The sequence below is a fragment of the Sminthopsis crassicaudata genome, chromosome 3, assembly GCF_048593235.1.
Source record: "Sminthopsis crassicaudata isolate SCR6 chromosome 3, ASM4859323v1, whole genome shotgun sequence".
NCBI lineage: Eukaryota > Metazoa > Chordata > Mammalia > Dasyuromorphia > Dasyuridae > Sminthopsis > Sminthopsis crassicaudata.
In genome coordinates, this window is record NC_133619.1 from 225939920 (window position 1) to 225963456 (window position 23537).

Sequence of the window (23537 nt, forward strand, 5' to 3'; positions counted from 1 at the left end):
TGATTTGTCAATTCTCTTACTCACTCCCTTTTCTCCACTCACATCACAACCACACAACCACATAAGCCTTCTTTACCTCTTTTCTGGACATTGAAAAAAAGCCTCCTAATTAATTCCCCTTTACCATAACCTCTGCAATCCAGTCTCTATATGTTAGGATTACTAAGTGAGAACTCAGGTTGTCTGGACAGTGACAAGGTGAGAATTCAGGTTGTCTGGATAATTACAAGGTTAGAACTCAGGTTGACTTGATAGAAGGAGCAAGCTCATTGGCTGAAGTGGTTCTTCCCAGAAGCCCTTGCATTATCCCCCGCCCATTCTCTGGGAGGATAAAAGAGGGCAGCACTCCAGGAAGAAGAGAAGACTTTGCATTACATCAGGCTTGGCGCAGCTCTCTGCAGGAAGGGAAGTCACTTCTCTGGACAAGAGTGAACAGCAACTACCTGGAGACAATGGTTCACTACAGGAAGAAGAATCTGTCTGAGAGATTTGAGTAGACACAGCAGATCTCTTCCCAGAGAGCGATCCAGCAGCTTCTGGAGACGACAGCTCGCTACATTTGGCGTCCACACGTGGGGCAAGGACTTTTGCTTATTCTGACAAGAGGAGCTAGACCAGACCTTCGCATCTATATATAGCTACTGAATTAGTATTTTTTTCTTTCTATTTTTTTCCAGTGGTGCTTTATTTTTCCAAATACATGCAAAGATAGTTTTCAACATTCACCTTTGCAAAATTTTGTGTTCCAAAATTTTTCTCCTTCCCTTCCCCTCAAGATAGCAAGCAATCCAATATAGGTTAAACAAGTACACAGATTAATATTTCTAAAGTACAAATATAAATGTCACATCTCAGTTAAAGAAGGTTTAATGGTTCCTTTAGAATAAAATGCACAGAAGAAGAGAACTGTATGGATCTGTACATATATATTGTATTAACATATACTTTAACATGTTTAACATGTATGAGACTGCCTGCCATCCAGGGGAAGCGGGTGGTTCGAGGGAAGGGAAAAGTTAGAACAGAAGTGAGTGCAAGGTTCAATGTTGAAAAATCACCCATGCATATGTTCTGTCAATAAAAAAAAACAGAGTATACAAGCTCCTCACTAACATAGAAAGCCCTTCATGATATGGCTTCTTTACTTTTTAGTCTGATTATATATTTCCCCCTTTCATGAAGTCTATCAAAAAATATTCCAACTCCCTCTCCTTTCTTCCACTTCAGTGCCTGACTCCAGTAATTCTTAACTTAGAAATTTTTATACTGGGCAATATATGATTCCTGTATTGTTATTATGAAGACTTCTTTTTAAGATGTTCCGCTTGCCACCTTTTCCCCTTCCTTCCCACAAAAAAGCAGTAAAGTGGTGCTACCTCTGGATTTCCAGTCTTGTCTTGTCTAGGGCAAGTTACTTAACTCTTTTGACTTCACTTTTCTCATCTGCGAAACAAGGAGTTAGAATAGATGACCTCCTAAAAAATCTTTTTCAGCTCTAAATCTCTTACGATATATATTCTGTGATTTCACTACTAATGTTCATTAATTTGAGAAAAAAAAATGTTCCAGTTCTAACTCACCTGATCCTTCCATTGTGTCATAATCTTATTTTAGTCTAAATGGATATTTCCTTTTTAAGGACCTCAAAATGCAGGAATAAACATTAACTGAGAACTTGGGTCCCCTAAGAGGGGAGTCTCAACAAAAGAAAAGTCAATGTTGCATTGTAAAAAATTAAAAACTAAAAAAAATCCTCTTCGGCAAATGAAGCATTGAAAATAGGAAAACACTGATGTGCATTTTGTTTTGTTAGTTAGATACCAAAATGACATGCTTAGCTGCTGTATTAATTTTATTTAAGACTCTTTGTAATAAGATCCCAGTATTTCATGGTTTAGTTAATTGTAAGCTTGGAATCACTATCCTAGAACATTAACACTCTTGTTCCTTCCATAAATAGGTTAAGTGATCAGTTTATGGATTTCTAGTTTATTGTCAAGGATATGACTTGTTCCTTTTATGAATTATTTAATCAGATTTCATTTGTAACTCAACATGAATTTTATTATGTCACCATTTTTAGTTGTGTTTTCAACTCTGCCTGACTTGTGATTACTGTTATTTTAGTTCAGTCTGTCTTTTAACTGTGTTTATTAGATACCTGTGGGTTTTTTTCTTCTGAGGAGGATCTGTAGGTTTTACTCCCTAATTCTGTGCTTAACTGATCATTGTACATTTTCCTCAGACTTTCTTTTTGCAATGGACATTTCGTCCAACATCTACTTTTGTCAGTTGTTTTTTTTTTTTTTTTTTTTTTAACCTATTTTTCAAATAAGTGTTGATAATCGTTTAATGCAAGAATGGGGAGAGTCTTTTTCTAATGGGAACCCTCTAATTTAGAAGGGGAAAATGTTTTTTAATTTTTTTAAATTAATTTTTATAATTATAACATTTTCTTTGACAGTACATATGCATAGGTAATTTTTTTTTTTTTTAACAACATTATCCCTTGTACTCCCTTCTGTTCAGAGTTTTTCCCCTTCTTCCCTCCACCCCCTCCCCTAGATGGCAGGCATTCCCATACATATTAAATATCTTATAGTATATCCTAGGTACAATATATATGTGCAGAGCCGCATTTTGTTGTTGTTGTTGTTGTTGTTGTTGTTGTTGTTGTTGCAAAGGAAGGATTGTCTTCGCAAGGTAAAAATAATCTGGGAAGAGAAACAAAACAAAACAAAACAAAAAAAACCCAATGCTCTCAGTTTACACTCATTTCCCAATGTTCCTTTTCTGGGTGTAGCTGATTCTGTCCATCATTGATCAATTGGAATTGGATTAGCTCTTATCTATGTTGAAGATATTCACTTCCATCAGAATACATCCTCATACAGTATCATTGTTGAAGTGTATAATGATCCCCTAGTTTTACTCGTTTCACTCAGCATCAGTTGATATAAGTCTCTCCAAGCCTCTCTGTATTCCTCCAGTTGGTCATTTCTTACAGAACAATAATATTCCATAACATTCACATACCATAATTTACCCAACCATTCTCCAATTGATGGACATCTATTTATTCTCCAGTTTCTAGCCACTATGAAAAGGGCTGCCACAAACATTTTGGCACATACAGATCCCTTTGAAGGGAAAAAAAATTAAAGGGTTGGACACAAGAACAAAACAATTTGTTGAGGGTTTTTTTTTTTTTTTTGAGTTTTTAAGAGCAAGATAGGTTCTTTTTTTTAATTTATATTTTGTACCTTTTAAATTTTTAAATGTGCCTTTTAAAGTTATATATTTTGGTTAATATGTTGAAATAAAAGGGCCTAAAGGAGTTCAGTTCTCCCTTGAATGCCTGAAAAAAGAACTGAAAAGGCATAAATGGAATAGCTTTCAAGTCTAGGACTGCAAAGAAGACAGAACCAGTAGGCTCTCAAATAGGGAAAAGAGAGGCAGGAGCCATCAGCCAACGTGACCTCTTGTAAACCTTATGTGAGATTCCTGTATGAAGTAGGCAGGAGAGAAGGATCAACTCTCTGTAGGTCACTGCACAGGAAGACAGAAAGCAGGACATAGTGATGGCTGTTCTCAAGTACTCCTCCCACTCAGCAATCCAGCACAGGAACTAGAGAGACTTAAATGAAATTTGAGATGAATTAGGGCCTGTCAGGGCCACAGCAGGTTACAGAATTAACTTCAGAGTGAAGATTGTGCAAGGAAGAGCTAGGAGCCAAAGATAGTCTAGAACCACTTTGGGACAAGAGGCAAAAAGAAAACCTGTGACTGTGGCAGAGGGTGTAGCCTATTCCTAGCCCTATTTTTATTCATTCATTTATTTATTTTTGCTGAGGCAATTGGGGTTGTAACTTGCCCAGGGTCACACAACTAGGAAGTGTTAAGTATCTGAGATCAGATTTGAACTCAGGTCCTCCTGACTTCAGGGCTGGTGCTTATTCTCTGTGCTCCATCTAGCTTCCCCTCCCCCCCCTTCCTAATCCTATTATCCAAAAGGACTATGGCATCCAGACAACAGAGGATATGGATCTGCTCATTCAAAATTGGTTTACCAATTAGAGACAGGGTATTCTTTATTTCTACTAGCTGCTGAGAAAAAATAAACTATTTCTCTCAACCTATTTTTTTTTTTCTGAAGTATTACTTAAAACTATTTTGGATTCATTCTCTTCTATATTTATGTCTTGAGTATCCTTTCCACCATAATAGTTTTGGAGATGTTTTGGCTCATTCTTCTAAACTGATTCCTGTCTTTGAATTTGATGTTAGGGCTGAGCTCTACTAATCATGTGGAGAAAAGTTCTGTGCTGGTCCTGTTTTTGCTTTGTTCCAGGAATTCAGGAACAGGCTGGGGACTTGCAAATTTTCAGTGCTTACTAAGGGGTCTGATTTCTCCCCCCCCCCCCCCCCCCAAGCATTACAAGTTCTTGACCCAGGTTTGGCTCTAGGCAAGAGTAGACTGCTCTGGTTTCCACCTCTATGAAATTGTGGGAAATGTCTATTGGTTCAGAGTAGCAGAATTGTAGGCTCCCCTGTGGTCTGTATTTCCTGCTCTGGCTGTTCATCTGCAGGCTGTACTAGAAACTGGAAGTGAGACTCTACTCTGAGCTTGGAGTCTGAGCCATACTACTGCTGCCAGCTTTTTCCTTTCATGGTATGCAGTTCAGGGCTTCCCTCCCAAGAACACTACTGCTTTCTCTTGAGATCAGGGACTGGATAGTGAGTGCTGATTGGCACTCTTTACAATGCCCTCGTGTGGGTCTGGGATACCCCAATATGGTTCTAGAATGTCCTTTTGTACTGAGGGACAGCCTTTCCCCATGCATTGTGAGCACTTTACCCTTATCCCAACCCTGTCTCTACCGTCTTCTTCTGGGTCAGACAAAAAACTCACTATGACTTTTCTGGAACTCTCCATCAGGTTTTAGTCTTGTGCATTTTATAGGTGTTTTATAGAGTTGTAGATGTAACTCAGCTACTTTCCTTCCTTCTATTCCACCATCTTGACTTTGCTTCTCCAGACTAGCAATCTTGTGAAGTCTATAGTCTCAGAATATTTTTACATGAATTATGTGAATGAAATAAGATATGTAGGAGTACAGAGAAATTGGAATTATGTTAAAATATAGTTATTGAAATATTAAAAAATTAATTTGTGGACCCCAGTTTAAGAACCCCCAATTTAAATGAATTTATCAGTGAAAGAAAAGAGAAGGGAGATAAAAGTATTTAACTTGAAGATTTTTTCAAGTAAAGTTTATCCTCTGAGGCAACTCAGAAGAACTCTATCATGCCTTGTCATTAATCTTTTGTCATTTTGGGGGTAAATATCCCTTGCCTTTTTATTCTTCTCTGACATGCTTTCTAGCCTCTTTGTACTCTGAATTCAAATTGTCAGTAAATGACAATTTGTCAGTGGGCAACAAAATTACTCACTTTGTAAAGGTTTTACTTCTTTGAAAATGAGATGTCAATTTACCTTGTATTAGTCAGAAATTCCTATTACCTATCCGATCATGGGATTTATAATTAATAGTGCCTTTTCCATGATGAGATCTAATCAGATTTAAGTCATTGTAAACAGAATTTTTTTTTCCCAAAAAGTTTTAACCAAAACCACACTTTTAAAACAAACATATAAACTCTGACTGGATAGAATTCAAGTTGTACTGTTAATGTTTTGAATTCCATTTGAGAGGGGGCAGAAACAGGATGAACGGGATAAAATGTAAAATAGAGAAATTTAGATTTATTATAAAGAAAATTTCCTAACAATTAGAATTCTGTATCCCAAAATGAAATGGACTGCTTTAAGCAGTATTTGGTTTGCCCCACTGGAGGCTGTAGATAATGACTTTACATCAGACAGGTTGTAGAGACAATTCTTTTTTTGCCGTGAATTGGATGGAGTTAAGATACATGGGTGTCTTCATATGAGTAGGGAAAACATAGTATTTGATAGAATTTCCTTTTCTACATTACTTATCAAAATTAATGTATTGTTTGATAAACTATTTTATATATTTTAAATATTTAATCTCAATTTTATTTTAAAAACTAGTTTATACTGCACAGGTTCACAATTCTTAGTCTCTCTTTCGTAACTGATGCCGTCAGATTAGCTACCTTCAAATACATGTTATCCTATATCTCCAATACAGTCCCCTGAACATAGTAAGCACTTAATGTTTGAATTGAAGTAGAACTGGATTATGATTGATCAAAGAGTTGTTGTGAACATATTGTCGGACTTAGTCACAATTCAAATATCTGCCTTTGACTCAAAAGAACATTTGATTTTCTCTTAGTTGGAAGGGAACTCAGAGATCACCTAATCCATATCCCTCATTTTATAAAAGAAAAAATCTGCCCAGCAACATTAAATAATTTGTTCAAGATCATAAAAGGAAGTAGCCAAGCTGGGATTTATGGTGGAGTCTTCAGATTGTAGTCTGTATTCTTAGAACAGTATAGCCCTCTCTGTTTACATTTGTCTCATCTCACAGATCCTCCTTTCTTCCTTATCAGAATCATATTGTGATTGGATACCATTCTTCAGTGCTAGCTTCCTCTGTAGAAACTTAGGCCATGGGATCCTACACTTCCTTTTTGTAAGCTTTGTGAAATACTCTCCCCTAAAATCTGGAATAGGTAAATCATATGTAACTTAAGCCAAAAACTAGTAGTTGCGTCTTCAAACCTGACCACAGCACTGTGCCTAAGACCTAGGAACATAATTTATCTGACTTGGAGGTACTGTAGAAAAGGAGGGTTCATTTTTGTTCGGCTTTAATAAGTTATAAGTAAACAATTGGCAAATAGCCACCAAAAGAAAATTTACACAAAAGTATATGGACTAGTCCTATGGGATAGGATCATTTGGAAATAGTTATTTAGAAGTGAAAGTCCTTTGGTGGATTTATAGGAACCATATCCAGAAGGTTGAGATAGTGAAAGGAATAGTTTGTTTATAGATACTTTAGATTCACATTTTTTAAACTTCACTATCCATTTTGTGAGTGTTTTCTTGATAAAGAATTTAGGTACAGATAGACTCACAGAATTGTGTATATAATTTGCTAATTGTGCATAATATGTAGAAAGTGTTAGTGGGTGTGTATATGTAGGGCATTTTAGAAGATGTTTTCCTTAAATAGTTATTACTCTAAAGATAATTGAATTGTGGATCCTCTAATCCTCCTACGCCACAGCTGTTGTGCTCTGCACTAGTTGAGCTTTTTAAAGTTTTCATGTACATTGAATAAGTAAGTTGTCGCTTGACCTTGTTGATAATGAGGTGGTTCTGTGCTAAGGATATCTCACTCTTGTCAAATAACAAAATACTTATAGTAGGGACTGGGTTAATGAACAAACTGTATAAGGAGGTGTCTTAGAGATAGCCTAAACTCGTCCTATATTCTTTCTCCCGATGATGACCAAAGTAGCTAAAGGACCTAGTAGTTTCATATTCTGCTGTATCCACAACTCATGTGCTTATTATGTGTTGTTTGGTGATGGCCTAAATTCAACAGGAAAGGTACTGGGGTCTTACCAAAAAAGAAGGAGCTGGAATTTAAACTATTCTAAATTGACTCTATTATTCTAAATTAATTGACTAACCAAAGCTTGGTAAGCTCAATTGGTTGGTAGCACTAGACTATACTAATTTAGGCTCAAACTGATAAATAATAAATGGAACAAATTTTTATTAAACATTATTGATGCATATATTCAATTAGTTATAATTTTTGGTACAAGGATGACTTAAAAAGCTACATGTATCAAAGCTATATTACACTTCAAAATTGTAGAACAACTTAAAAATTGGAGTGTTTGATTTCTTTTTATTGGTTTGCAATGAATGCATCTATCATTTATAGCAAGTAATAAAAGTAGTTATGTCATCTAACTTTAATTTTTTAGCTTCTCCCCTCACCCCCCAGGGTTTATAATATCAATGTGTTGTAAACAAGACTTGACCAACCAATCACCCCTCACACATACACACTACAAAACAAACCAGTTTTTTAAGGAGTGATATCTACTCTGCATACCTAGAGTCTACCAACTTCTTAAAATGACAGCTTCTAAGTTAAGAATTTTTATTAACCTTTTATCAAAGTCTTTTAAATATCTGTTATTCTATTCTCCATTCACAAATGAGGTCTGATTACAATTACTTTATACTATTAGGTAAAAGGGGTGGAGGATTATAATCTTTTTTTTTAGTTCTCCCATTTTGGTGCTAATTAATTTTAGTTTGTGTCTTGGTACCTGTCTATGGTGACTGTCCACATCTTTAATTAATTGAAATTATATCCAAGGCTACCTCTGTTATGTAATATCTTTACTACCTTTTGAAAAAAAAATTATTAAAGCTTTTTATTTACAAAACATATGCATGGGTAATTTTTCAACATTGACCCTTGCAAAACTTTCTGTTCCAAATTTTTCCCTCCTTCCCCCCATCCCCTAGATGGCAGGTAGTCCAATAAATGTTAAATATGTTAAAATATATGTTAATCCAATCTATGTATACATATTTATACAGTTATCTTGCTACACAATAAAAATCTGATCCAGAAGGGAGGGGGAAAAACCTGAGAAAGAAAACAAAATGCAAGCAAATAACAGAAAGAGTGAAAATGTTATGTTGTGGTCCATACTCAGTTCCCACAGTCCTCTGAGTGTAGATGACTTTCTTAATTACTGAACAATTGGAACAGGTTTGAATCATCTCATTGTTGAAGAGATCCATTTCCATCAGAATTGATCATCATATAGTCTTGTTGTTGCTGTGCATAATGATCTCCTGGTTCTGCTCATTTCACTTAGCATCAGTTCCTATAAGTCTCTCCAGGCCTCTCTGAAATCATCCTACTGGATGTTTCTTACAGAACAATAATATTCCATAACATTCATATACCATAATTTATTCATCTATTCTCCAGTTGATGGGCATTCATTCAGTTTCACATTTCTAGCCACTACAAAAAGGGCTGTCACAAACATTTTTGCACATGTGGATCCTTTCCCTTCTTGAAGATATCTTTGGGATATAAGCCCAGCAGAGACACTGCTGGGTCAAAGAGTATGCAGAGTTTGATAACTTTTTGAGCATAGTTCCAAATTGCTCTCCAGAATGGCTGGATCAGTTTATAACTCCACCCACAATGTATCAGTGTCCTAGTTTTAATTTTCCCACATCCCCTCCAATATTGGTCATTATCTTTTCCTGTCATCCTAGCCAACCTGAGAGGTGTGTAGTGGTATCTCAGTCTTTACTACCTTTAATCCTAAGTTAACACTTAGCTTCTATGGACCATCCTCATTTCTTAAAAAAACAATTACTTTATTGTCTTAATGGGGGGTGAGGGATGGGCTTGACAACTGCTGAAGTCTTTTAGATTTGTGGTCTATGATCTTAATATCCTAAGAACCACACTATTCCAAAGTGCTGAGAATGGTGATTTCTACAATGCTACTTACATATTTAGCTTATGAATGTTTGATTTTTATACACACACACATATAGTATAAGATTCTCTTTAATATATTACTATTTAAATGCTTAATATATTAATTATGGGTGTTTATTCCCAGGGATACAGCAGGACAGGAGCGATTTCACACCATCACCACCTCCTACTACAGAGGAGCTATGGGAATCATGCTAGTGTACGACATCACCAATGGTAAAAGTTTTGAAAACATCAGCAAATGGCTTAGAAACATAGATGAGGTAAGACAAAAATAGGATTATTTGGTTCCTTGTTGAATTCATATTTGTGGTTGCAATCATTGGGTGTTCTATTGATAGATCATTGGACACTTAAGGTAAATTTGTCTTGATCCTCATTAAAGGGCCAGCTCCAGAATTGAGTCCAAAGATGGAGCCAGTGTGGTTCCCACTTAACTACAATTAATTATTTGCTGTCCTAATCCCCTCAATTTCTTCTTATTAATTATGAATTGTTGTATTATAATTCTGAACTTTAGACAGTCTTGTCATTTCACCTCTCTTCCTGTGCAATTCCAGATGCTGTTCTTTGTCCTCATTGCCCCTCAAACCTTCATTTCTTCCTCAGGCTATCATCCCTACATTTCTTTTCTTTCTTTCCCCATTTTGAACTCTTGATGACATTGGTCTTCACTGAAATCCCTTGTTCCCCTTTTGTATTGCTGAACTTGACCTGCAAAGTGTCACACTTGGATCACTTCTACATGTGCTGCTGAAAAGAACTAGAAAAATATCATGGAATCCTACTGATTCTATCTACCTCAAATATACATTATGTAATTTAACTTTTACTGCTGCAAGGCAATCCTTTTACACCTTTCTAATTGATTCACTCTCCCATTCACCACAGCAGCTTCTCCATACTTTTTTTTTTCCTTCTGTCCTCCCATGATTCCTTTTATATCTCCTTTAGTTTCCTCCTTTCTTATCTAAAACCCTTGCCTTATATTTAAAAAAAATAATAATAATTGGGAGCACCTTCTTCTCACATCACCCAGGTACCTTGTGCCATTATCTTTTCCTTCAACCAAGGCAAATCCCTCTGTATTGACAAATGGTCCCATTCCATCAATCTTCTCCAGTAGATTATGCCCTCTCTTATCTTCAATCTCTTTCCCTTTCTTTGTACAAACAATTCTGTGTCTTTTCCATCCTTAAAAAAGCTTCTTAATCCATCTGTCCTCAGTGCTATTGTCTTGTATTTCTCCACTTCTTTTCTCACTTTCTTCATAACTCTATAGTCTGTCTTCTGACCTCATCATTCAACAGAAAATGCTCTCTCTAAAGTTATTACTTTTGTAATTATCAGTTATCCTCTTCTACTAGATACTTTTTTTCTCCAGGTTTTCATGGCATTTCTCTTTCAGGATTCTACTCCTCAGTCTCCTTTATAAGATCTTTATCCAGATCATTCCCACTTAACCATGGATGTCCCTCAGAGTTTTGTTCTAGACCATCTTTTCCCTCTGTATTTCACATAGTGTTTTCATCCACACCCATAGATTCATTGATCCACCTCTATCCTTATCTTATGCTTAATGATTTTCAAAGTGCTTAACTGTCTCTAAATTTTTTGCTGACCCAGATCTAGTCTTATATCTCCCACTGGGGGTAAACATCTTGAACTTGATGTTATACTGGAACATAACCAAATTAGATGTCCTATAGATATCTAATGCACAGTCAGACACCAACATGTCCAAAATTGAATTCATTATCTTTTCCCCAAAACCTCCTTCTCTTCTTCCTTGTTTTTGAGAATCCTGTCATTCTTACACCAACTCACACAAGCTCACAAACTAGATGACACCCTCAAATTGTCTTTTTCTCTCAGTCTTCATATCTGATCTCTTGCCAAGACCTTCAGTTTTATTTTTCTCAAATGCTTGTCTCTTTGAGAGGGGATATGCTGGTGTAGGCTCTCCTCACCTCAAATTAGACTATTGGGATAGTCTGCTGTTTGATCTTCTTGATTCAAGTCTTAAAGCATCAGTCTAGTCTGGCTTTGTCAAACTCCCCTACTCATTCACCTCCATGGCTTCTTTTCACCACTAGGTTCAAATATAAAATGCTCTATGTGGCCCTCAAAGCCTTTCATAACCTATTGCCCACACCCCTCGCCCTTTTCTAGTGTTGTTACACTCTATTGATAGTCTGTGATCCAGTGACATTGGCCTTACTGTTCATTGAAAATACTCCTCTGATTTAGGATGCTTTTATGAGCTGTTCCCTCTACCACAGTGCTCTCCTTCATCTCTGCCCCTGGGCTTCCTTCAAGTCCTAGCTAAAATTATACCTTCTATAGAAAGTTTTTCTTGATGCTCTTTAATTCTAGTCCCTCCCCCTTCTCTTGATTATTTCCCATTTATCGTGTATATATTTAAGTTTTTATTTGTTAGTTTGTTAGCACCTTGCTTCATTAGACTGTGAACTCCTTGAGAATAGGGACTGGTTCGTTTTCTCTTTTTCTCTTTCTCTTTTTTTCTTTTTCTTTCTCTTTCTCTTTCTCTTTCTCTTTCTCTTTCTCTTTCTCTTTTTCTTTCTCTTTCTCTTTCTCTCTCTATATATACATATGCAGTGCTTAGCACATAGTAGGCATTTAATAAATTTTTGACTGTGTATTTTTACTTTTTTTAAAGTATTCTCTCTAAACAGATTCTTATTGAGTGAAGAAACATATAGTACAAAAAATCTTGATTGACTACATTGTACAATTAGTTCCTAGTGTTAAATCTTCAATAAAGTTACTTATTTTTATGAGATAAAAAATATTTCCAATTTCTCAAAGTTCTTAGAAAACTTAAAAGGCAAGAGATCTACTAAATTAGACAATTACACCAATAGTATCTATTGAGCACCAACATATTTTATAAAATAATCTGTGTGTTAAAGCCATAAATTCATTATGTTTTAATTTAATTTCTACATAAACTATGGAGCATCAGGCCACAAAGTTTTTCCTATCTTTGTTACCATCTTAAGATTTAAACGCTATGTAGCCTGAACCATTGAAGCAGATTTCAGACAGAGAAATTAAAGGCAGTGTGAGCAGACAAGGGTGACCTAGGATTAGTATTTCAGAGATATTAACCTGAAATTAGAATGCCTACCTTTAAACCAAGGGGCAAAGATTTTATTATGCTGCTGAGTGAGTTAAATCTATTAAGTGTTTTAGCAAGGAAAAGGGTTTTTGTAATTAGCCAGGAGAAAGACAAGCTTCCTAGCAGAGATGCCCTTAAGACATGGTGAGATTGCATAAGAAGAGTTTAGGGTCCTAATAGATGTTAGCTGCTGTGATGCTTAACAAGTGGATTAGCCCCAAAAAGGAGTTGGGGGGAGGCATTGTTTACACAATAGACTGGCAAGCTAACCCTTAAAAGGATTTAGTATCCTAAAAAGAGTTAATCAAGAATATTGTTTTTGGAGGAAAAATAGATCTTTTTCAATGCAGTTAATTTTCTGGGAGGTGTTAGTTTTTGAAATTAATTTATTCAGCATATAGAGTACACAGAAGTTGCTTCTCTCAAATTTGCTAGGTTTGACTCTTAACTTGTGTTTTATAAGCAGATCTTGAATTCATTAGTAATGGAGTTAATCTTCCCCTAATTATACACATCTTAAAACTGAATTTGAGGACTCAGATTACCCAATGAAATTCTCCCTTCCTCCCCCCCATCACCCAGGTATTTGGAGTTAAGTGACTTGCCCAGGAACACACAGCTAGGAAATGTTAAGTGTCTTATAGGCCAGATTTGAACTCAAGTCCTCCTGACTTCAGGGCTGGTGCTCTGTCCACTATACCAACTAGCTGCCTCTACCCAATCAAATTTGAGGAAGGTTTTTTTAGATACCAATTGGCAGCAGCCTGTGGTTACTTTGATCTTTTTTATCCTATTCATCTATTAGTTATATGTTTAATTGTGGTCTTCCATTCAGCTCTCACCTCCCATACACTTTTTAAGTCTGTATTCCTGTATTCATAGGTACTTATTTTGGGGGAAATGGAAGCAATGTTCCAGGGGACAAATCATTGCTCATTTAGCAATGATGGAAAATCAGAATCTCAAGGAGTAAACTCAGAATCACAGTTCCAATGCCTGTATATTTTTGTTGTTGTTGATAATGTTTTAATTGCAGCTTTTTATTTACAAAACATACGCATGAGTAATTTTTCCAACATTGATCCTTGAAATTTTTGTTCCAAATTTTCCCTTCCTTCCCCCCATTCCCTCTGGCAGGTAGTCTAGTACATGTTAAATATGTTAAAATACATGTTAGAGCCAATATATGTATACATATTTATATAGTTATCTTGCTGCACAAGAAAAATCTGATCAAGAAGGAAAAAAAGAGAAAAACTATGCTATGTTGTGAACCACACACTCAGTTTTTGTAGTCCTCTCTCTGGGTATAGATGGCTCTCTTCATCACTGCACAATTGGAACTGGTTTAAATCATCTCATTGTTGAAGAGAGCCATGTCCATCAGATAGTCTTGTTGTTGCCGTATATAATAATCTCCTGGTCCTGCTCATCACTTAACATCAGTTCCTGTAAGTCTCTCCAACCCTCTCTGAAATCATCCTATTGGTTGTTTCTTACAGAACAATAATATTCCATAACATTCATATACCTTAATTTATTCAGCCATTCTCCAATTGATGGGCATCCACTCATTTTCCAGTTTCTAGCCACTATAAAAAGGGCTGCCACAAACATTTTTTGCACATGTTTTTCCACCTTAAGGATCTCTTTGGGATATAAACCCAGTAGAAACACTCCTGGATCAAAGGGTATACACAGTTTGATAACTTTTTGAGCACAGTTCCAAACTGCTCTCCAGAATGGTCGGATCCCTTCACAGGTCCACCAGCAGTGCATCGACACTTAGGATTCTTGTGCTGTAAACAATTTGAAACCAAGCCGAGAAAAACTGAAGGTTTTGAATATGGAAATAAATAGGTCATGGATGTGGAAAATAAATTAACATGGCAGCTTATATCTTTTGCTCTAACAGCAGTTAGTTCATGCCCCAAGAACAGGTTAGTACATACTCAGAGGCTGAATAACTACTATAGTGGCCATTTGGAGAATGCCTTCATCAGTGAGATAAAATGAAGCTCTGTTATTCACTAGATACACTACAAAGCCTTACTGTCTTGGTGTGAAATTTAAATAAGAATCATAATTTATTTCTGCAATGTCACAATGCATTTTATCTAGCTGAGTACCTTATGAATAGTATCATGCATAACTTATGAAACTAAGTTGTACTACCATAAAGAAAAAGTTGTAATATTGTAATGGCTATAGCTTTCTGATAAAATTTTAATAATGCTGGGTTATCACTTTTACAAAGCAAAATTTGAACGAAGTATAGTACTTCCAATTCTGGCAGTACAATTATTTGTTTCATTTGTCTTGATTAATTTTCCCCTTAAAATGAGACTTTAGCATTTTAACTACTGATTTTCCCTCCTGCCAACCAAAGATTGCCTTAACACTTACAACTCAATATTTAATGTAATTCTTTTTACTTTTTTTTTTTTACACCTTTCTCACTATTTGAATTTGCCTTGTTTCATTTAAATGTCTTCAGCTACACACAACAGTCAGTCTATGTTAATATCTGTACACTTTACAGTAGTGCCTTATAAAAAGAAGATAAAACATTGAGTTAAGGACTGAGCCATCTTTGTTTAACAGTGAAGGCTCATCTCTGTCTTATGGACTGTAACTGTTAAATAACATGTCAATATTCCCCACCTATCAGTGTTTTTACTGACTCATTCCTCATACTGTCATGTCCATAATGTTTATTTACCTCAAGATTAGATGTAGCATATTAGGAATTGACAATATTGTATTTAATGATATTAAATAGGATTGAGATTGATAAGAATTTGGGATATAAGAAGAGGGAAGGCATTTTTCTTTCATATAAATGTGGCTTATTTATTTAATCCCTCAACATTAGGATTCTATTAAGTAAAGGATACTTGTACTTGCCTATGACTAGACAGCACCACTACTACCATCTTTGTTCCTTTCACATCCTGTTTGTTATACCTGTTTTGTTATGATAGAATACATCTCTGCCAAAATTGGGAAAAATTTCTTTGTAGCCTTCACTTTGGACTCATCTACCTTTTTTCTATTTAATGATTTGAAAATATTTTACCTTTTTTCTATTTAATGATTTGAAAATATTTCCAAGGAAAGGTTATTTGAAGCTATACTGATTCTAAGGAGTCAATGGAGCATTCAAATTCTAAACCTTCTAAGAATAAGCAAATCTGAGCATCATATTCCTTGTCTTTAAATTGAGAATAATTACATTATCTATCATGTGGGAAGTTATTGTGAGAAAAGCACTATGTAAATATAAAACACAAAAAGAAAGCAAACTATGTATAAAGGAGATTTGCACTTTTATATACAATCTTTTTGTTTGTTTGTTTGTTTTGTTTTGTTTTGTTTTACTTACATATATAGAAATGTTCTTTTTTTGTTGCTACGTGTAGAATAAGAAAATTAATATTCCCTAATTTTGCTGCTGGCCATTTAGAGTTCTGTCCAGAACACTAGATTTGGAGTCCAAATTTGGCTAACTTTCTATCTCTGTTGATAAGCAAGTTAAATCACTTAGATCATTTTTGACCTTAGATTTCTGCAACTAGACAGTCTTCAAGATGGCAGCTGTCTGCACTGTGGCATATTTTAGTAATAATATCTAGAAAGCCATAGAGGTTCACATGTATAATATAGGTTTAGAGCTGAAAGAAGGGTAATAACTTTACGAATTAAAGGTTATCTACTCCAATTCCCTGGTTTTGCATATGTGGAAACTGGGGTCCTGGGAGTTTAAGGGAGTTGGCTGAGGAAATCCAGATAATAAATGACAGTGATAACTTGAACTGTCTTTTGACTTCAAATTTAGCTTTTGTATAATATTTTAAAGTTTTACAAAGTACTTGCACATATATTTTCACTTTATCATCAACCTTGTGACATAGGTAATACAAATATTTTCTTCATGTAAAGAAACAGAGTTTAAACACTACGTTTTCAGATACTAAATTCACTTTTGTTCACTTCTTTGTTGGTCAATATATCAATCAATAAACATAATATTTGTATACCCATTTCAGATTTGTTGTGACACTCAAATGAAGTAAATGCTATGTAAATAAAGTAATAGCATATCTACTAAGATATGCATTAAATTGAAACTTATAATTATTTTGAATAAGATTAATGCTTGTATCAAAACTTGAAAAATATATTTTAGAAAAGTAAAACTTTGTTCTTTTGTAGCATGCCAATGAAGATGTGGAAAGGATGCTGCTAGGAAACAAGTGTGACATGGAAGATAAAAGAGTTGTATCTAAAGCAAAAGGAGAACAGGTAATAAATGAATGAAATTAATATTATTTTATTTTTCTTTTAGGTTTTTGGGGAAATGATTTAGCATGTACTACTACAAAGGTACTTATTTAATGCAAATCATCAGGAGAGAGTCTCCATGTCAGTCACATAGTTAAATGAAACATATTTGTCCAACCAACTGAGAGTGTAGCTCTTATCTAGCCAAAGTATAAGACAAAGGTACTTTGCTTTGTGCGCCACCATTCTTTTTTGAGTGTCATGAAGGACCAACATCAGCTAGATCAGATTTCTTAGAGTTGGCAATTGGTCAGTCTCCAGATAGACCGCAGTCCTGACCTTACAGGTGTTTTGCATTAATCCCATTTTAGATCTATGTTTACAGGTGGTCTCTAGAGAAATAGGAAGGATAGATTTCTTCTAAACCTCTGGTCAGACTGATGGATTCATAAATTACTATATTACACTAATACAAGTAAAAAGGATACTGGAATATATGAGCCCACTATGTAGAAGATATTTAATTATATACAAGATAGAATAACAGATGCTAATTTCAGAATACTAAGAACAAGATATGCGCAAGAAAATATGGAAAGCAGCTGTTGACGCAGGACTGGATTTAGAAAAATACAAATACACCATCATCTAACTGCTTAGTTAGAACTAAGTATTTACCTTGATTCTTAATTCTTCTGTTTTCCCAATATATCTTCCAAACTTTAAGGAATATGATACTGTCCTTCACTATCTTTCATGGAGATGTTACTGGCACAGTGTTAGAAAATATGCTTTCATTTGTTATTATAGTAAGTGATAATGATGCCAGCCCATTCACATTTACATATTGTTATGTCTTTGTGACCAAAGATGTGTTTAAGACCACTTGTCCCATTAAATCCTTTGATTTGTGCCATGGGGGAGCAATTATTAATGCAAAGCTAACTAATACATAAGGTGATCAAACTGGCCCTACTTTGTAACATAAATTAGAAAGTAGAAAAAAATGCACACCACTTCAAAATAGCCATTCCTCCCCCAATATAAAATTTCTTTATTCTGCATTAAAGAGTGTATTGCAGTTTGGATTTGTATTATATCTGATTCCAAATATGACTTAATTTTGAGATTCATAGAACATAAAAGGGTCAGAAAAATTTAATAATATGTGCACTCACTAAAACTAATATAATCATTCAACAACATTTATTAAGCCCTTATGTATCAGACATTTGTGTAAATAAGTAGCTTAACAGACACCTTGATTTTCTCCACATAGTCTAATCATGACTAGAAACACTAGAAGCATATAACATTAAAACCCAAAAAAAGAAAGAAAGAAAGTTTGTTGTTCTGGTCCTCTTAAGTTCACCTCTCAGTAGAGCTGAAATATAGTTGTGTCATTTTTTCCTTGGTCTTTTTATAATGTTATCCCAAAAGAGAAATTTCCCTACGGGCAACACTAAATATTATCACCTTTATAAAATTGTTCATTTTAGCACCAGCCCTGAAGTCAGGAGGACCTGAGTTCAAATGTGGCCTCAGACACTTAACACTTCTAGCTCTGTGACCCTGGGCAAGTCACTTAACCACAATTGCCTCAGCAAAAAAAAAAAGAAGAAGAAGAAAATTATTCATTTTAGATCTTTCAATGGAGAGTTTATGCTAGATTATGCTTTCTAAGATGATCATTTTGCTTTTTTCTATTTTAGATTGCAAAGGAGCATGGTATTAGGTTTTTTGAGACTAGTGCAAAAGCAAATATAAACATTGAGAAGGCATTCCTCACATTAGCAGAAGACATACTTCGAAAGGTAAGTTTTGGTATTTTAACTTACTATGAACACTATCTGAAATAACTCATTTGAATGTTTAGCCCTTTTAAAAGTGTTTTGTTGTTCAAAATATATTTAATAAACTAACTCTTCTGAGGTTTATTTTTACTGTTTTGAGACTGACCCCAGTATAAAATAAAAGGTTTAGCCCTGTACAAAGATGGTTCTTGCTATGTCAGCTGTATTTCCATTTAGAGGAGGACAGGAAGGAGCTGACCTTTCATCAGAAGTAGAAGAGTGGCTCCTCTAAGTACCACTGTCCATGTTCCACACTGTTTGCTATGTTAGTCTTCTTGAGGTGTCCCTCCTCTGCTCACTAAGCTGCAGCAGATGCCTCTCTCCTTTAAGATGAAATACAAACATCTCATATTTATGTTTAAAGCCCTTCGCAGTTTGAACTCAGCCCTCTAAGCTTATTAAAAAGACCATCCCTTTGAAACAATCTGTTCCCAGATCCCAAACTCATCTTGTTGTTCCCAGAACTTGATATTCCACACCTTTGCATACACTGTTTCCCATGCTTCGAATACTCTCCCCACTCACCCCACTTTTCTGAATCTCTAGTTTAAATAAGGCCTTGGTACTTACAATCTCTCCAAAGTCCTGCCTTCCTCTCCGTTTTAAGTCTTTTTTTCTTCCTCAGATTTCTCATATATGTACATGTATGTATCTGTGTGCAGATCATAGATCCTCTCCTTAGAAGAATGTAAACCTTCAAGGACAGTCTTTTTGTTGTTATTTAATGAAAATTGTTAATAATGATAATATTAATAATAATCCAAAATATGTTTGAGAATATTCTATACCATTGGCCCCACTTCCTTTGGAGCAGCAGCTTCTTAATTCTCAGCAATGGCATTATTTCCTGGCTGCTGAAAGGCATTTGACAGTTCTGGCTGCTTTATCTTGAGATCTTAGAGAAGTGGGGCACTAGAATGAGTTGCAGTGAAACTAGGGTAAATATCTAGTTAAATACCTTTGTCATGATTCATTTTAAAACTTGTTCTAGTCAAGATACATTTTTTCTTTTAGGAGTTCTGTAGGAGATCTGTAATAGAAAGCAAGTAAAAAGGCAAGCTCTGAGAATTAAGAATTTCCAATTTTTGGAAAAATGAATACAAGGGATAATATTATAAAATATATATATATATATATAATAAAAAAAAATATGCTTGTCAACCAAAACAAAAAAAACAAAAAAAAAAGAATTTCCAATTTTAAAATACACTTATGTAGAACAACTGGGCTTTTATTTGTTTGTCTTCAGAGATAGTTTTTCCTTGGTGATAAGAAGAAATTTTCTATATCCATTATGGGTAAAGAGATAACATCAGGCAGGTTATTTCCAAGAGGAAGTAAAAACTAATTTGTAGCTACTTTCCACTTTTAAGATCTTTCCACCTAACCACTAGACTATGTGCATATTCCCTTGGGACCAATTGATTTATAACTTTTTTGGATAACTATTTAGCCTGTTTTGTGGTTGTCCAGGATTATTGAATTATTGAATGATGTGACTTCTGTCTCTTAAGGATTTTATATAGCACAAACTATATTGTAAGATGTAAGAAAGTAAAAATATTGATCAGATATTTCCATAACTAAAGTTTACAAAAAGTTACAATATTCAACAATAAACAACAAAATAACAATTTGCAGTTGTTTATATATATATATATATATATATATATATATATATATATATATATATATATATATATATATATATATATATATATATTTGAACTGTGGTATCATCTTACTGAAAAAATTTACATTTTCAAAAATATTTCTGTTGGCATTTTTGTCTTCAGCTAATTTCTTGTGTATATTTATTCTAGACCCCTGTAAAAGAGCCCAACAGTGAAAATGTAGATATCAGCAGTGGAGGAGGAGTAACGGGCTGGAAGAGCAAATGTTGCTGAGCATTCTCCTGTTTCATCAATTGCCATCCACCAACCGTTTTTCTCTTCTTGCTGCAAAATAAACCACTCTGTCCGTTTTTAACCTAAACAAACATTTTTTTCCACATCTTAACAACTATCTGCCCTCTCTTTGTTCTTCCATCTTATGACTGCTTGCTGACTATATAATTTTCTCCAAACAAAAGTGTATAGAAGAATCATGTCCGTGACTTCATTTTTAAATGTACTTGCTCAGCTCACCACTATGTTTTGGTTGTATTATAGTCCAGTTCTTATCAACATTAAAACCTATAGCAATCATTTCGATTCTATTCTGCAAATTGTATAAGAATAAAAGTTAGAATTAACAATTTTATTTTGTACAACAGTGGAATTTCTGTTATGGATAATGTGCTTGAGTCCCTATAATCTGTAGAGATGCATTAGCAAAAGAAGAAAAAAAAAAACAGGAAAACACTCTCATTTCCGCCTTGAACGTTTAAATGGGGTTAATTTTGTCCTGTGCCTTATGTGGAAAGAAACTTTTTTGTTTTTTGTTTCTTTTTTCTTTTTGTTTTGGTGGACGCATGTGCAGGAGACATATCCAAATGTAACCATTTTTAAATATGAAATTTTTGTGGTTTGCTTGGCTGTGATTGTCAATGTAGTGAATTGAGGACAACTGATAATGCAGAAACGGTAACTTTCATTTGCTGAGTCTCCTTATAAAGTGGCCTTGCAATCCAAATCTGCTCCTGAGATCTTAATTCTCCTTGGCCACTTACCCCACCTCATTGCCTGCATATAATGCTTTATTTGCTTTTTTTTCTATATGGTATAAAAAAAATTTTTTAATTAAAAAAAAGGAGAGGGGTGCAAACCAATGTTTGCTAAGTTTAACACAAAGCACTGATTTAACTTGCAAGGTAAACTCTCAAATATACCTACTAACTACTTCCCACTAGCAAATGTCAGTTCACTGGTGTCTTTCCCTTATCTGCTCTCTCCCAACTCTCCTTACATCCTCTCCTTCCCCTACCTTCTTTTCCCTAACCTCTTCCTCTCCTTGTTCTCCTATGTATCCGTTGAGAACGGAAGAGTTATTTGCATGCACTAGTGTTTTCAATGGAGGGTGATGTGGTTTGTCTTTCTAATTATGTGTATAGAGTATTCAGTTCCCCAATGTATCAGTTAGCCTAAATTTACACGGTCTCCATTTTGGCAACTCCTCTAGCAGGTTGGTAGCCCAGAAAAAGGTTTGTGAGCTTTTTTTTTTTTTTTTTTTTTTTTTTAAACAGGGCAAGGGTCAAATTGAACATCACAAATTGCCAGTTGTATTAAGCTTTGGCCTTCCCAAAACATTTTTTCCAGTGTTAAGATTGTTTACCTTAAGATTCAGAAACTCAACTGTAATTAGTTAATTGTAAAAATCTTTGGAAATTTGAATTAACAGGGATTGGAAAATTGACAGCAAAAAGTACTTAATGTAAATATAAGGTCACTAGCCATCTTTAGCCCTGCTCCTATTTTTTCTTATGTTTCCAGTTGTTTTGCTGCTTTGCTTATTAGAATAGCACAAGTTAAGTTCCCTCTGCTGCTGGCATCCTAAGATGATACCTTTGTTGAAATTATTGAATAGCATGATTCATTTCTAGCAGAGGCTGAGTTTAGGACAGCAGCTCCCATTGAAATGAATCTTGCCTTTTCGTGAACAGCATGTTAATGCCCTCTTGGCTCATGCAGACAAGGGAGGATTTCTGCCATGAAAATCCATGTATTTCCAAGTAGCACTCTAAAATGTACCTTTCTGAGCCTCATAGGTGGGTGTCTGTGGTTTTTTTTTTTTTTCTCTCAGTTTAATCATACTTCCCACTAAAAGCAGCCTTGCCAAATATTGTTTATTTAAAAAAATTTTAATACTGAAAGGGCAGTATAAAATCTTCTCCAAGCTTTAGGTTTGAATTGCTGTAAAAACATTTTCATTGAATCTTTTGTTTCCCTTTTCTCTGGAATGTAAAGTTGTTTTATGGTTTTTGATTTTGTGGGGTGATGGGGTAGGGAGGTTGTGGTTTTTTTTTTGTTTGTTTGTTTATTTTTTGGCCATCTTTACTTGGTTAAACCTACTTAATTGGGTGACTTAAGGTGAGAAATAAAACACTGGGATTTTGGGTGATAGACTGACAGTTTCGTTGTTTGCATAATAATTGTAATCGGCATTGTAAATAGGCAGGATGTGGCTACCTTTTGTTAAATCTGCACTTTCTAAATATCAAAAAAGGGAAAATGGAGTATAAATCAATTTTTGTATAATCTTTGTTTAAAACATAAGCTTTTATTTGCTTAATATTAGGGCTTGGCCCCTTTTCTGTAAGTCTATTGGGCTCTTGTGTAGATGCTGTTTTCATCAAACACCGACCCATTTGTCCATCCTCTGGTACAGCACTAGCTACAGATTCGGTTTCATATTCTACTTAACAATTTAAATAAACTGAAATATTTCTAGATGGTCTACTTCTGTTCATATAAAAACAAAAACTTGATTTTGAATTCTGGTTTGGCCTTCATTTATTTATAGAGAACATGGTATACATTCCCTTAAGAAGTGGAAAGCCTTTAGTTCAAAACTAATAGAATACTTTAATTGAAACAAGTTGAATGTAAAAGATATGGTGATTTTTCTGAGAGTTCTTACAAAACAATTAGAACTAGAAACATCTAAGCTCTTGAATGATGTGTCCATTCTTGTGTAAAAGATTGTCAGGGAGCTTGTCTAAACTATCTTTGGCAGTCCAAAAGTCATTCAGAAAACCTTTTAGTGAGGCTTTGTGTTAATAATGGGAGGAGGAAGGGGAAGAGGGAGACACCAGGTTTAGAG

The 23537-nt window shown here is 34.8% G+C and overlaps 1 protein-coding gene across 1 annotated transcript in view; it reads left to right on the plus strand.

Annotated features, from left to right (window-relative positions):
* Window positions 1-23209, plus strand: part of RAB10 (RAB10, member RAS oncogene family) — an 89267-nt gene extending 66058 nt beyond the window's left edge. The window contains exons 3-6 of the mRNA XM_074300096.1: window positions 9622-9760; window positions 16855-16944; window positions 18636-18737; window positions 20600-23209. Coding sequence (XP_074156197.1) covers window positions 9622-9760; window positions 16855-16944; window positions 18636-18737; window positions 20600-20683 — 415 coding nt within the window. The 3' untranslated portion in view covers window positions 20684-23209. The remainder of the gene's footprint in view (window positions 1-9621; window positions 9761-16854; window positions 16945-18635; window positions 18738-20599) is intronic.
* The last annotated feature ends 328 nt before the right edge of the window (window positions 23210-23537 follow it).